The sequence below is a fragment of the Apodemus sylvaticus genome, chromosome 21 (assembly GCF_947179515.1).
Source record: "Apodemus sylvaticus chromosome 21, mApoSyl1.1, whole genome shotgun sequence".
Lineage (NCBI taxonomy): Eukaryota > Metazoa > Chordata > Mammalia > Rodentia > Muridae > Apodemus > Apodemus sylvaticus.
Genome location: NC_067492.1, coordinates 45,829,119 through 45,841,398, shown reverse-complemented (window position 1 = coordinate 45,841,398; position 12,280 = coordinate 45,829,119). Strand labels below are relative to the sequence as shown.

At 51.3% G+C, this 12,280-nt stretch overlaps 1 protein-coding gene across 1 annotated transcript; it reads right to left on the bottom strand.

The window, feature by feature from the left end:
- Nucleotides 1-4,194: 4,194 nt before the first annotated feature.
- Get3 (guided entry of tail-anchored proteins factor 3, ATPase) lies at nt 4,195-10,900 on the bottom strand. Its single transcript, XM_052166187.1, has 7 exons — nt 10,724-10,900; nt 9,820-9,967; nt 5,901-6,049; nt 5,665-5,815; nt 5,022-5,129; nt 4,735-4,932; nt 4,195-4,521 (listed from the first exon to the last, which is right to left on the bottom strand). Exons 1-7 carry the CDS (start codon nt 10,882-10,884, stop codon nt 4,390-4,392), a joined length of 1,047 nt encoding a protein of 348 aa, XP_052022147.1. The 5' UTR covers nt 10,885-10,900; the 3' UTR covers nt 4,195-4,389.
- Between the last annotated feature and the right edge of the window lie 1,380 nt (nt 10,901-12,280).

Here is a 12,280-nt window from a genome sequence, read left to right as displayed (position 1 = left end):
CGTTGCGCCTGGCCAGTGTGGCCAATGGAGAAGGGGTTAGCCTGGGTCCGGGCCTGTGAGCAGAGGGAAAATGCTGGGAGGGGCTCATTCTGGAAATTTCAGTTGAAGGTGGAGGTGCCAGCCAACAGGGCAGCAGGTGATATCCAATGTCTCAGGACCCTAGCGCCTCGTTGCCTAGGGCGGTCCCCACTCAGGCTGTTACCACCCCACCCCACCCCCCAATCCCCCCGGGTCCTGACTCTTTCTCGAGTTCCCGTCTCCCAGTCTTGCTGTCTTCCTCCTCTAGCCTGGTCCAAGCCTCTTGGACTTTTACCCAGGTGCCTCACTTCCTAAACCTTTGGATGAATCCAGTCACCTTTTGCATTTCCTCCCCCGCACCCTCCTATCCCTTTCACCTGTTCACCACTCAATCTTCTTGACTTCCCAAGGCTTCAGTTTCTAATTCTCAGAGTTCAACACCCCTTACAGACTCGTTTCCCACTCTCCCAAGTTTAGTTTTCTCTCTGTCCTCTCTCGAGACTACAGCCTTCCACGCTCCCCTCCCCCACGGCCCCCCAGGAGTCCTGCCCAAAGCCCGCCGGTCCAGGGCCATTGATTCTCCCAGACCTGGTCCTTCTCACCTGTGGCAGTACAGGGACGCAAGAGACAGAGACTAAATGGGAGGGTGTCTTCAGGATTGGGTGGGGCTGAAGCCAGACTGTTTGGGAAGGAGCTGGGGAGTGGGCGTGGGCAGCCCCTCCCAAGTCCATCCCCTTTAGTTGAGTTACAGCCTCAGAACTTTGTTTGGAGAAGGCCTGCCAGTTTGTCTCCCGGGGAAGGGGGGTGGGGCTGGGTGGGGTAGTGGTAGTGGAAGTGTGGGAGGTCTGCCTTGTACTCTCTTGCTCCTCATTGTCTCCCTCCCTCCTAGGGAGAAGGTCACACACACACACACACATACACACACACACACACACACACACATATACACACACACCCGCCGCCACCACCACCCTCCACACACAGCGCAGCAAGACTGGGTCACTCTTCAGTTCTCTGTGATCACAAGCTGTCACAAAGATGAACCACACTCACACTGTAGACCCAGGCACACATTTAGCTTCCCTTACCACAGTGGCAATCTACACTGTCGCTGAGACTTTCCAGGTCAGCCAGGTATGCTGGCAGCTAAGATAGGAGGACTGTCGTGAGTTCTAGGCTATCCTGGGCTACAGAATGAGACCTGGTCTCAAAAACCCAGTGGCTAAGTATATACTGCTTTTGTAGTATTTGTTCCCCACATCCAGCGTGGTGGTTCACAACCAGCTTTAACTCCAGCTTCAGGGGAACTGAGGGCACCTGGACTTCAGTGTACACATCCCCACACAGGCAGAGACACGAACAGACATACATGAAGGAGTAGATATGGAGATTAAAATCTCACACTGCCTGCCCTTTCAGAATTTGGTCCCTGTACCCACACTGTTGCTTACAACTGTCTATAACCCCAGTTCTAGACTTGTTTTTTTGAGAAAAGTGTTTGTGTGTGTGTGTGTGTGTGTGTGTGTGTGTGTATTTCACTGTCCCGGAACTCACTATGTAGACCAGGCTGGTCACAAACTCAGAACTCAGAGATCCACCTGTCTCTGCCTCTTGAGTGCATCAACACCACCCAGCTTGAAATAAATTTTTTTTGTTTTGTTTTGTTTTTTGGATTTGGTTTTTTCGAGACAGGGTTTCTTTGTACAGCCCTGGCTGTCCTGGAACTCACTCTGTAGACCAGGGTGGCCTCAAACTCAGAGATCCTCCTGCCTCTGCTGCTCAGAATGATGGGATGACAGGCGTGCGCCACCACCGCCTGGCTGAAATAAATAATTTTTAAAAAGCCCAATAGAGAAAGAAAGGAGCCAGGTGGTGGTGATGCACACCTTTAATCTCAGCACTCGGGAGGCAGAGGCAGGCAGATTTCTAAGTTTGAGGCCAGCCTGGTCTACAGAGTGAGCTCCAGGACAGCCAGAACTCCACAGAGAAACCCTGTCTCAAAAAAACAAAAACCAAAAAAAAAAAAAAAAAAAAACAAAAACCAAAAAAAAAAAGAAGTGGGAGCACCTCCCTCAGCACCTCCCTCAACACAGTGGGATATCTTAGGGTCATAGGAGGAGGAGCCTAGGGTTTCCTAACATTTGGTAACATAGTGAACCGTATTTGCAGTATTTGCAAGGGCTATAGGTGCAGCTTAATGAGAAGAGAGAAGAGATTGGCAAGCATTTGTAAGCCCTGGGCAGGATCCCTAACGTGGCAGGGGATGACAACAGGGGTCTTTACTACAGTTCCACCGGCTAAGACCCCGTGACATCCGCGCATTTGTCATTATGTATTGAGGCTCGCATGGTGGCATATGCCCATAATTCAAGCATTTGGGAGACTGGGCATTCAAGGACAACCTAAGCTACATAGTCAGGCCCTGTTTAAAACTTAAAAAAGAGAGAGAGCTTTTCTCAACCCTTTCTGTTACATGGCTGTGCGAAGAAACACCCAGGCATATACTTGGGTCTCATATTCGACAGTGCCCTGAACACACAACCAGGGACACAAACACTTGGCACTGGTTCGAGGTAGATGTTTTCTTTTCAGAGACACGCCAACAGGAGGGCCACTCACAGCCTGGCACGAAGAGCGTTCCCACTGCCTCCTCCAGCTTCGAGGATGTCCACAGCCACACAGGCATGAGGGGCAGAGGCGCAGAGATTAGATCTCGTAGGGAGACTCGGAGGTCCCCACGCATTTCTTGCTATCCACCTGCTGAGCAACAGAAGTGGGAATGGCCCAGTGCTGCACCACCCGGAGGCCCATCTGGCCAGGACGCAGTGTTCCCAGGCTGGCAGATGTCTGCCCCACCCGGGTAAATTAGGAACCAGCTTGGGCTGGCCATTCTTGGACCCATATCTCCGCTGTCCAGCTGCCCAGCAGCCTATAAACTTCAGCAACAAAGGTTGCTGGCTGGGGTGACACTGCCAGCTGTAGGACCCAGGCCCTGGACAGGCTGTTCTCGACTGTCCTGACTCCTTAGTGTCCTTGAGCTCCCTGTAGCTCATCTTTTCTCCCCCAGCACACAATCCCCACACAGTTCTTGACCCCAAGCTGGGCTGGAGGGCAGGCTGCCTGGTTCACATGCCTTCACTACAATAGCAGGACTCTGAGTCTCAGCTGGGTGCTGGGGGGAAAAAAAAGCCAAACCTATGTATTTCATAAGCAAGGGAGGTGTATCCCTTCTAGCCAAAACGGCAAACCACAGCTCTGGGGACAATCGAAAAGCTAAGCTCTGAACCTGGGCAATATGAACTTGTAGTCTGCGGTCCTTCCCTGGAGCTGCCCATATCCGTTTACATTTGCCACCATAACTTGCCCATACCAGCTTGCTCACACCCAGAGTCCAGCGGGAAGACAAGTCTCAGCTCGTGATCAGGTTCCCCTTACATGCGTTCGCTGGCATGCCTAGACCCTGAGTGTACTAGGAATACTCCCTGAGTCATGTATGTCTTCAAACACCCCCTTTTGTCCCCCTGCACCAAGCAGCTGTGGCTTGGAACTTGGAAACACTCCAAAGTCATGCTTTAGTTCCAGTCTCCAAGGCGTCTGCGGGTGCAGAGGAGGGCTGGAGAATTCGTGTCACAGCTCAGGCCCCCAACTCAAGGGTTGCAGGAATAAAGCTTGAACAGCTGGAGGTCTGTACCCGAGAGTCTCAGGAAGCCTCTGGAGGCAGGTTCCTGTCAGACCTCGTCAGTCTCACCCCAGGAGGGGCCAAAGCATCCCACCAAGGCAGGAACTAGGGGTGTGTGCAGATCTTTAATCCCCAGTCTGGCAGGCCTAGCCTCTGCCCAGGGCGCCCACTAATTCCCAAACTAAACAGCAGGTGGTGTTGGGCCCATTGCCTGCTTAATCCTTTCCCTACCAGCCTGGGGCTGGCCATGGGGCCTAAAGATTCCCACACTTGAGTTTTTAAGGAAGGGAGCTAATGCTTCCATTATGGGCATTACAGCCCTAGGAAGAATATCTTTAAGAGCAGGCTTCTTATTGAAGATAGCTTCTTTCCACAACTGTCACCAAAACATGCATGCATCTGTGTGAGAGAGGGGGGAGACAATCGTGTGCAGTGTACAATCTCTGCAGCTGTGCACAAGTACTCATCCCCCCCACCCCTCCACTGATAAACACAGCTGTTTCAGATTATTTTATTGAGGAGTGTGAGGCAGGAAGAGGTGGGGGGCACTGCAGCCTCCCCAGGCCCCACCAGGGGGAACAGACCCCTCCCACCTCCTAAGTGAACCCCCTGCATTATGGGGGACTTTGTGCAAACTCTGCCCCATGGGGAAAGAGGAGGGTATGAAGTGGCAGCATCTGGGATGGGGGTGGCTACTGGGTGCTGGGGGGCTTGTAGGGCTCCAGGAGGAGGGCAGAGAAGGTGTTGACTTTGTCGGCTCCCCGAACCTCGTGAGGTAACAGTGGCAGCTTTACAATGTGAAAGTCTTCATATAGGTCTTCCATCTGTAACCAGATTAGAGAGCATTCCCAGTCCAGCCTCATTCCCCTGAATCCCTGAGTCCCCAGTCCCCTAAGAGCACGCACGGACGCGCGCGCGCGCACACACACACACACACACACACACACACACACACACACACACACACACACACACACGGCAAGCATTCTCTACCGAGCTGCAGCCTCAGCCCTCAGTGGCTGGGCAGGTGGGCACACCTGGTCCAGGTATTTGGCCTGGATCTTGTGTCGAGCCTCACACATCTTGCAGGGTTTTTCAGGGTCAGGGAAGACAAGCTGGTTGACGATGATGTTGTGGGTGTCGATCTTGCACTTAGCCAGCTCCTGGATCAGCCGCTCCGTCTCATACAAGGACAGGAACTCAGCGATGCACACGCAAATGAACGTTGTCTGCTCCTGTAGGGCACAAGACAGGAGCGAGGAAAGGGTCTCTGATCCCATCCTCAGGAGCCTCTCACCTCCTGCTGAATCGGATCATAACTCACGGGGTCCTTGAATTGTTCGCTAACGGATCGGATGACAGGCAACGTCTCCTCGAGCTTGGAGGCCAGCTGGTCAGCATTCATGTCCCCCAGACCCAGCATGTTGCACATCTGTGGGGATGAGGGAGCCGGCTTGCCACCTTCCTGGGCCCATCAGACCCTTTGAATAAGGGGCTTACTGAATACTGAGGCATCTTCATTAAAGGAGTGGGCCCTGGGGCCAACTCGTGGGATAGGTCTGTGTAATTTTAGCTCTTCCATTTTGTGGGCAAACATGGCCACAATATCTGACCTCCTGAATTCTCAGTTTTCCCATCTTCACACCTTACCCTCAAGAGCTGTTGTGCTTTGTGAGCTGTCGCATGTTTTATTACTGATTGGTGCTGGGCACTTAGTAGATGCTCAGCAGACTTATTTTCTGAGTGTGGAGAAAGGCACACGCATCACATGCACGAGCTAGAATGGGGCAGGTGTCGCAGTATTGATGGCTCATAGAACCATTTCTGCGTCCTCCATTTTTTTTTTTAAAGTATATTGAAGTGAGCACCACAGTTGACAGAAAAGGAAAACCGGGAGAGGTGAAAAGAACATGCGTGATTTGGGTTAAGATGCTGAGGGGCGGGGTGGGGCGGGGAGGGGCACCTGCCTGGGAGATGAAGGGGCTGATCTGGTTCTTGATCTGCATCAGGCGGCCCAGGCCCCGCTCCACGATGGTAGGGAAGTTCAGGAGCCTGAGTGTATGGCCAGTGGGTGCTGTGTCGAACACTACCACTGAGAAGTTCATGCCTTTCACCAGCCTGGGGGCAGAGGAGGGTCAGGCTCACAGCAGAGGCCAGAGGCACTCCCAGGGCGGGCAGCCCCCCCCCTTCCTGCCAGGCTGACCTCATGACCTCGGCATAACTCATGGCCTCGTCGATGCCGGGGAAGGCGCTCATGGCCTCCTGCATCATCTTCTTGCCCATGCTCAGCATGTTGTCTTCCTCGAAGAACTCGTCGGGAAGCTCTGCAACGCCCAGGCTGGGGTCTATCTCCTGGGGGCCGAGGGGACCAGACTCAGGCTGCTGCGATGGCGGACTCCCAGAGGGGGCCTCAACTCCTAGGTGCAGGCCAGAGGAAGCCCATGTAGGGCTCCAACCACATAGGACCCCGGGCCTGTCCCCTCAGTGGTTTAACCTTCACAATCAAGTAAGAAATTGCAAACTTGGACTAGGGGAGGCCCCAGAGACAAGCAGAAGCCCAAACCTACTGCAGGAATTTCCAAAGGCAACCCAAAGTTGCTTTCCCAATAAACAACCACAGCCAGCTCCAACCATTTTCAGATTATGCCTCTAATGTGGGTCATCTTTGAATATGATCCTTTAATTTTTAAAACAAGATCATGGGTAGCTGAGGCTGCCCATCCCCGCCCTACTCAGTGCTGGGATTACAGGTGTTCCATCGGGCTTGCTGGCCTCCATATTCTGTAGGTCAGTTGAACCCCTGCTTTCTCTCCCTGCCCAGCTGCTCTCTCTCTGGGGTAGTTTTCTCTATTTTGAGGGGTAAGGGGCAGGATTGTAGATGGAACCAAGGGCTTTCTACAGGCCAGGCTAGTGTTCCTCCATGTTATGCCCCTATGCGTATAATCTCCCAGTGAGTGGCTAGTAACTTGTGAGGCCCAGACCAAAACCAACTAATCAAAACCACAGATGAAAATGCAATGAGTCAGGCCAGGTGGCGGAGGCACCTTTTAGTCCCAGGGTTTGGGAGGCAGAGGCAGGCAAATCTCTATGAATTCAAGACCAGCCTCATTTACAGAGTGAGTTCCAGGACAACCAGGGTTACATAGAGACACCCTGTCCTGAAAAACCAAAACCAAAACCAAACCAAACCTAAAAACTGTAATAGGCCAGTAAGATGACTCAGCCAGTGGAGAAACTCAATCATGACAGAGCTGAGTTCTATGGAACTCAGGAAGGAGAGAGCATGCATGCAGCCACACACAGAGTGACAGAGACAGTCTATCGAAGGGCTGAGGGGTGTGTGAATCTGGCACAGTGTGTACCAGGACCTGCCTTCAATCCCTACTCCTGGAAAATAGGTTGAGGAAAAAGATGGGGTTGTAACACCTCATCTGCCCCAGGAAACACCCCAGTTCTACATACTTCCTTCTGATTTCCAACCTTGGCAGAGCCTAAGCCTTGGCTCTGTGCGCTACTCAGAGCTTACCCTTCAAGAACTTTCCCCCACCCCCTCTCCCCGATGGCTAGTTCCAGGAGCAATTAAATACGCCCTACCACTGTCTTTCTCAAACAAGCCCTTCTAAAGGCGGGGGTGGTTCTGTGTTCCTGCAGACTCAGCTGCTCTAGAGGCTGAGGCAGGAGAACCATCTGCACCCAGGAGTTCAAGGCTAGCCTGGGCAGCACAGTGAAACAAACAACTCCATTTCCCTGCTGTGGGATTCCCATTCTCAGCTTCCATCACCACAGTTACTGTTTCCCTATCTTTTATGGGAAACCAAGCTATCTTAGGCGCTGGAGGGATGACTCAGAGGTTAAGAGTATGGGCTGCTGTTCCAGGTTCAAGTCCCAGCACCCACATGGAGGCTGACTATCATCTATAACTCTAGTCCCAGGGCATTCATCGCCCTCTTCTGGCTTCTGAGGGCACTGCATTCACATAGCGCACAAACATATATGTAGGCATGACAACTCTGCACATAAAAATATTAATCAGAACAATGCACTTTTTGTTGGGCACCGGGACACATACCTGCCATCCCCGCACTTTAGAGGATCAGACGTTCAAGGTCACCCTTGACAACATACCAAGCTTTAGGCTACAGGAGACTCTTCTGCCAGCCCGACAGTCAACCAACCAAAAACCAAACCAAACCAAACCAAACCAAAAAACTGAATAATGAGAACTGGGGAGATGCCTCAGAAGTGCAACAGTCAGAGCATTTGCTGCTTGGCAGGGGCCTGAGGTTTGAGTCCAGCACCCACGTCAGGCACATCACAACCAGTTCCAGGGCACACAGCATGTAGTACTTCTAGGGCACCTGATGTCTTCTCTAGGCCTAAGACTTCATGCAAGTAGCACACATCATACACAAGCAGACAGACAGACAGACAGACAGACACAAATAACATATGAAAAGTTGGCCTACTGGACGACACGCTTGTGTGAGTGAGTATGGTGACCGAAATTTGGATTTCTAGTAAAGGTGTATGCTGTAACATGATTCTATAATCTCTGTGCTGCTATGGTAAGATGGAGGTGGAGAAGCCCTAGCAGCTCTAGGCCACCTAACCTAGTGTATACAGCAGCATACAACAGACTATTTCTATCGAGGTAGAAGGGCCAGTACCAATGTCTGAGGATGTTCTGATTTTCACAGTGACACATGGGCATGAGTGTGTGTACAGCAGAGTATACACGTACATGTGTACACACACATACACACACACAGAGACAGACAAAACCTGATAATCTCACTGCTTTACATCCAAAATATACTCTAAATCTAACTACTCATCCCCACTACCATCCTTTCCTCTTACGAGACTACCGTGTCATGATCCTTTGGTTTTTCTTCTCAACTTCACCCTTGATTTGCACTCCATTCTCCATAGGACAGCCAGACATGTGGCTTTTTTTTTTTTTTTTGGATTTGCTTTTTTCAAGACAGGGTTTCTCTGTATAGTCCTGGCTGTCCTGGAACTCACTCTGTAGACCAGGCTGGCCTCGAACTCAGAAATCTGCCTGCCTCTGCCTCCCAGAGTGCTGGGATTACAGGCGTGTGCCACCACCGCCCGGCTGACATATGGCTTTTTTTCCCCCCCAAATGTCTTTAGAAACAGATTTCTGTGTAGCTCTGGCGGTGCTGGAACTCACTCTGCATACCAGGTTGGCCTTAAACTCAGAGATCCTCCTGGCTCTGCCTCCCTAGTGCAGGGACTAAAGGTGTGCGCCACTATGCCCAGCTCTTTTCAGACTTGAGAGCTGGGAATGCGGGTTGTGCATGCTGGATGCCCCGCCCCACTGTCACCTCAAGCAGCATCAGCAGTAGCAGCACCAGCAAAAGCACTATCACTACTAACAACACAATAATAACAGCAACTGAAACACGACCATGGAGCTAGAGCCGGCTCGGCGGTTCAGAGTGTGTACTGCTCTTCCAGAGAACCTTCATTCAGTTCCCAGCAACCACACAGGGGTGTGAGAGTTCACAACTTTCTGTAAACTCAAGCTCCAGGGAGCCCTCATACCTCCGCTCCCTGTACACGTAAGTAAGCATAAACTAAATCTTTTCAAGAATAGCTTTGTATATTAAAAATCTTCTACCAGATGTAGACTCCGAGCCCGGCCCCTTGCCCAGCCAGCAGAGCCCCAGAGTGCATCTCCGGTTGGTTGTCCTCCTTCCCTTCCCCTTGCTTCCTCAGTTCCAGTTTTATCACCCTCCTCCCTGCTCCTTAAAGGTTTCCTGAAGGTGTGACACCCAAGAGATGAGAGTGTAGACTATGATTGTTCTGGTGGCTTCTGGTAGGCATGTCCTCAAAAGGCCTTCTGGTTGGGGCTGGAGAGATGGCTCGGTGTTAGGGTACTGGCTGCTCTTGTAGTGGGTCTGGGTTGGATTCCCTGTATCCAGATAGTGGCTAACAATCACTTCTAAGTCCAGTTCTAGGGAATCTGATGCCCTCATCTGGCCTCCATGGGTACCAAGAATGCACTCTGGGTAAAACACCTGTCACCAAAACAAAAACAAAAAAACAAAAAAAAACCTATGGGGACTTCGGGCAGGGCTGAGGCCAGCTGGACTTACCATAGCAAAGAGGTTGTCATAGCCTTTGACCTTGGTAGGCACCTTGGAGAACTTCTGGTCAAAAGCATCTGAGATGTTGTGAGCTGGGTCTGTGGAAATGATTAGAACACTCTCACGTCCCTTAGACAGCTGGACCGCCAGGCTGCAGCTGCACAAAAGAAACGTGGGAAGATGAGGTGTGGGGAGCCAGTTTTGGTAGTGGTGCTTGTAGCAGGATATGCAAGGTCTGGCCACAGAAACCTGGATCAGCAGGGACCTTATGACCAGTGTATGGGTCCCAGTGAGATCAAGCCTTACTTAATGCGATTAGAGATTACCACCTGACTCTTTGATTCGGATGGGACTGGTGTGCAACGTTCAGTTGACTGATTCAGTCTCTTTGAATGCCTGATTCTCCCTTTTTTTTTTTTCTGCCACTCAGTGACACAGTCCAGCTGTCCAGTAGGCACAGAATGCTCTCCCTCCAGCCCTCTACTTGTTCAGGACAATGTACTTCACTTCTCAAGGATCCGAGGCACCATAATCACGTGCCCTTTCTCCTTTTACTTCTCTGGCATCAAATGGAAGTCCGTTATACTAAGACAGCTTGCTTTAGTGTCCTTTCCTCTACTCTGAACTCCCTGGGAAGGGGCACTGTCCGGTCGACTGCGGAATTTACGCGTTCCTCTGCACACCCCACACATTGAATTCACAAGACCCAAAGAGGGATAACCAACTCAGGATGCTAGGCTTGCATTCAGGAGGTATCTTCAGCAGGCTGCAGTAACTTCCGAAGAAAAACAACTCCGTAGGGCCACGTTCCGCTCGCTTTGCCCCGATCGGGAAGAAAAAGCCGGTCCCTGTCCTCCCCTTCGTCCAGTGGTACATCCCACCCGTCCTCTTGGCCCCGCTAGAGCCTCCTTACCTGCAGGTGGTCTTACCAACGCCACCCTTGCCCCCGACGAAGATCCACTTAAGGCTACGCTGTTCGATGATATTGCTAAGCGTGGGTTCCAGCGGCTCCACATCAGGTGCATCCTCGAACTCTTCTGCTTCAACCCCCCACCCGGCCACCCCCGCCGCCATCTTGGACCCGGCTCACGTGATTAATCGGGGCGCACCACGTGCTAAATACCTACAGGGGAAATGAGTCTGTTACGACCCTGTGCAGGATGGAAGCCTGACTTATTTTATTCCTGCATTGACATCTAGAGATAATGACCGCTATATTTTAATCGTTTTATGCGTCAAGGGCTCACCTTTGTGAACTCTTGACTGTAGTTTTCTAAGGGTTCCCCTGTCTTGTGGACATACTGGTATGATCCACACTACCGTTCTTCACTGATTGGACGCTAAGTCTTGCGGCACTCTTTCATTGGTTGAATCTTGTCTTACTTCCACTAGTCACGCTCCAGTTCCTGCACGCGTCCACCTCTCCTTAGCAACCAGGCAAACATCCTGTTCAAGCGCTTTGCGTGAAGTTAGAGCAGAGGTATCTCTTGATTCCATAGGTTCAGTTTCCTGTTCATTTCCTTCTTGCTATCTGTTTTGAACCTTAACATCTCTTCCGGTCTTCCAGTTACTCAGTTGGTTGTGAGCTACATGGTTTCTGCCGAAAATCAATCACGAATGAACTGGTTATTTGACTGAGGGTAGATTAAAAGACTCCAAGTTGTTGCAGAGTATGCAGACTTTCCCCCTGTGTTCCCGGAATCCCCATGTTGGCATGAATGATATCTGCAACAAGTCGTCCTTGTAGAAAGAGCTTTAATTTCCGAAACTCCTGTGCTTGGCGCTCTGCTCTCTCTGGGTGTGCTCCAAGTTCAGCAAATGCAATTTTAATCGAGTCCCTGTCCTTGGGAAGGAACACGAGGGTCCTTAGTCCCTTCGTGCGCACGCAGCTTAAAACATTAAGTCTTAGGGACTCAGCCTAGAAAGATGTTCGGCTTCATTTCATTTCGGCTCTAGCCTCTAAATACTAATCTCTTACTAAATACTAATACAGAGTGTCTAACTGCACGCAGCCAGCGGTATTCTTATTTCAAGATAAAAGATTAAATTCAGAGACAGATGCCCAACCTGGAGATGCTTCCGTTTCTAACAGGAGGTATAAAGTTAGATATGTTTTGTAGACCTGGTTAGGGGTCACCTAAGTTCTCAAGGGTCAATTGAAAACAGTCTCCAAACAAGATCCGTTCAGTTACAGAGTTCTGGTGGCCGCCTGGGACTGTGCTCTCTCAGCCCTTAAGGGGGGCCCGGGTCCCAGACTAAGGTCCCATTCTCGGGGAACTTCTGTCTGCTTAACTAAGTCGTGTCTGGCAGGATTAGGGATCCAAGGACCCGAAGGAAAGGGACCGGCTTCCGGGCTCCATCGACTAGTCGCCGGGTCAGAACGCTTTGGCCCCCCACCTAAGCTCCTCCCACTCTGCGTTGACTTCCGGGTTCAGACCTCTCTTCCCAGCATGCACTGCTCCAGACGAAG